Source organism: Poecile atricapillus, chromosome 1, assembly GCF_030490865.1.
Source record: "Poecile atricapillus isolate bPoeAtr1 chromosome 1, bPoeAtr1.hap1, whole genome shotgun sequence".
NCBI classification, from domain to species: Eukaryota; Metazoa; Chordata; class Aves; order Passeriformes; family Paridae; genus Poecile; species Poecile atricapillus.
This window is the reverse complement of record NC_081249.1, coordinates 59,319,005-59,321,852: the sequence shown is the minus strand read 5'-3', so window position 1 is coordinate 59,321,852 and position 2,848 is coordinate 59,319,005. Positions and strand designations below refer to the sequence as shown.

General features: G+C 49.2%; 1 protein-coding gene across 1 annotated transcript; it reads right to left on the bottom strand.

Annotated features, from left to right (window-relative positions):
* Nucleotides 1-427: 427 nt before the first annotated feature.
* On the bottom strand, nucleotides 428-2,848 carry PCDH8 (protocadherin 8; the record flags this gene model as incomplete). The annotated part of the gene is given in 4 exon segments (XM_058833850.1): nucleotides 428-1,383; nucleotides 1,851-2,061; nucleotides 2,187-2,311; nucleotides 2,314-2,848. Coding segments are annotated over 4 exon segments (1,245 nt in total), but the record flags the coding sequence as incomplete, so codon positions are not given.

Genomic DNA, 2,848 nt, shown 5'->3' with positions numbered 1-2,848 from the left:
GTCTCAGCCAGAACAGAAAGCGAAGTGATCGGGTGGCTGCTGCTGCAAAGACATCAGCACAGCACGAACGCTTCCACTGATGAACAGAGCTTCACTAAAATTACACCAGTGCCTGCCCGCGAAGGAAGAGCTCAGACCAGGCAGTGACGAGCAAAGGCTGGCTCTGTCACCCAGCCTCCCTCCCACCCAGCATTAAAAGCTTTCGAGCTAAACCTCCAGAGGTATTGCCAGAGACCAATGATGGGCAAGACTAAAAGTAGCTGCTTCCCACTGCATTTCCCAGCACAAAATACTTTTGTTGACCTGTGAAGACCTCTATGCTCTGAAGCATGAAATCCATGAACAGAACCCTCTGAACATCACAAAACCTTTATTAGTGCTTATCAGTGATACAGATTACAGGAACCAAAGGCAATTAAATAACACTTAAGTTGACCACAGACTCAAGAAATACAAGTCACATTTGGCAAGGCAAACTTCTCAGTACACTGGGTTGCTTAGGTTATTATTACACCGTGAAAGAGGAATTTCCCTTACAAGATTCTACATATTCAGGATATTATTATTATTAATTGTTATTACTGTGTCTTTCAGACAGCTCCTTTGGCAAGAATTCCCATTTTTAAGTATTTATTATATAAAAATATAACAAATTTTCATTATGTACAAACATTACATTACACAATGTACAGGTTAAAAACACTACAAAAAATGGCAGGCCATGGGTAAAACAAAAGCAAAAGAAAAAACCCCAATGTAGAAAACATGAAAAGAAATTTAAATACTGCACATTTCATAAAAATTACATTAACTACAAACAATTTTTTTTGTTTGCAAATATCAAACAGTACTGATCTGATTGGAAATCTTTCCCAAACGACTTCATTTTTAAGGCACATCTTGCATATTTACACATACGACACTGGATCTGGTCAATAACTTAAAGGCTCTCGGGAGTGACCTTGCTGTGTGCGCAGGGAGGGGTGCACTTGAGGGGGAGCTTGCTGGGCTATGCCTTCTCAGTCGTCTCAGTCTGGGGGCCCAGGTATCTAGTCGAGGGGGCTGGGAAGAGGGGCACCCCGATCTCCTGAAGGTCAGGGAGCCGTGCAGGGCGCGGTGGGGAGAGGAGTGTGATCGTCCGGTCAAAGTCCCTGTGCAGCACCTTCTCATAGACGCTCTGAAGCCCGACTGTTTTGGGCAGCTGGGCTTGATAAAAGTTGTCCCTGCGAAGGGGATCCCTGGGCAAGGATGTGCTCTTGCAGAAGGTGGAGAGAGGTGCTGAAGGATGCGGAGAGGGGTGAGGGTTGGCTCGGCCACAGGAGGGGCTCCAGCACCGGTCGGAGTGTCCCAAAATCTTGCATTCAGCTGTGCATGCCCACAGACCTAGAGACAGAGAGGGAAGGAGAAACCTGTCATTACTGCAGGAATAAATCCACACTGTTCACAATCCTCAGAGTTACCAGTCACAGGATGATTCACTGCACTAACGGTAGGAGTGGGGAGGCAATGCTTTACAGCATAACAAAAACCCATGATTGGTTAGGTAATGTTTTGTTACGGACGCTCCTTGAAATTCTAACTTTCAGGCAACCTTTTTTTTTTGGGAAGAAAATCCAATCCTACAGCACTTCCAGCATATCCTAATTTGTGCTGAACTCTCAGCACAAAGAGGAACCAACATCTAAAAGCCTGCTACAAGGACATGGGCAGTTTGAGCCATGCAGTACCTGGCTTCCCCTTCCAGCTGCCCTGCCTGATCACTGTGCCACATGGATGGGTCCCTTCATCCACTGCCCCATCCACCCATCTTTCTGTCTGAGGTCCAGTGGGAGCAGGGGCAGAGCCCTTACCGTTCTGCATGTGCGTGATGAGATCTTTCTTCAGAGCATCTCCACTGATATCTGAGTCGCTGTCATTAAAATCACTGTCGCCTTTGCCGCTGTCTTTGCCACTGAACTTCTCTGCCTCCCGGCCGGAGATGGTATTGAAGGAGTGTCCCTTCCAAATGGCCACGGGGGGAGCAGGCTCTTTGTTGTAGCTCGGAGTGGCAGCAAAACCCTGCTGGCGGGGAGGAAAATCAAAGGAGACATGAGAGAGAGAAATGGTGAAAGGTAAACCAACTGCACCTCTGCAATTCACCACCTCCAAGACACCCCCACCCCTTGTACCCTGTGGTGGGACCTTACCTCCCCACTCTGTCCCCTCAGCCTCTTCTGACCCTCGTAGAGGCAAGTGCTGTCGCTGCCACTCTCTGTGGTGGAGATCTCTTCAGCAGCTGGAGAGGGCTCGGGGCTGGTGAAAGAGGTTTTGCTGGAAAGGTTCGTACCTCAAACATGTTCCCTCTCTGGCTGCCCTCCTCCTGATGGCCCTTCTCCAGGTGGGAGATGTCTATCTGGTCCTTCAAGGCAGTGTTGCTTTTGATGTTGTTTCCCTTCTTGCGCCTGTTGCAGGTGGTGGCGATGGTGATTATAGCCACTAGAAGGAGGGTGCAGCTGCCTGCCAGGACAATGATCACGATCAGAGGGATGTCCCACTGCAAAGCCTTTCCTTCCCAGGAGCTGGGCTTGGCTATGTCTTGGATACTGGACGGAGCAGTGGCGGTCACCAGGAAGTTGACTGTTGCAGTTGTGGCCAGAGGAGGTCTGCCATTGTCTGTCACAGTGAGGATGACCTTGAATAGTTGTCCCAGCTCTTCAGAAAGGTCACCCCTCAGCACAATGTCCCCAGTACTTGGGTTGATGGTGAACAGGTCCTGCTGGGACTCTTCCAGGAAGGCAAAGGTGAGCTCAGCATTGGCCCCATCATCTGCATCTCGAGCTTTGATTTGGGCCACCAGGGAGTCGCGGGA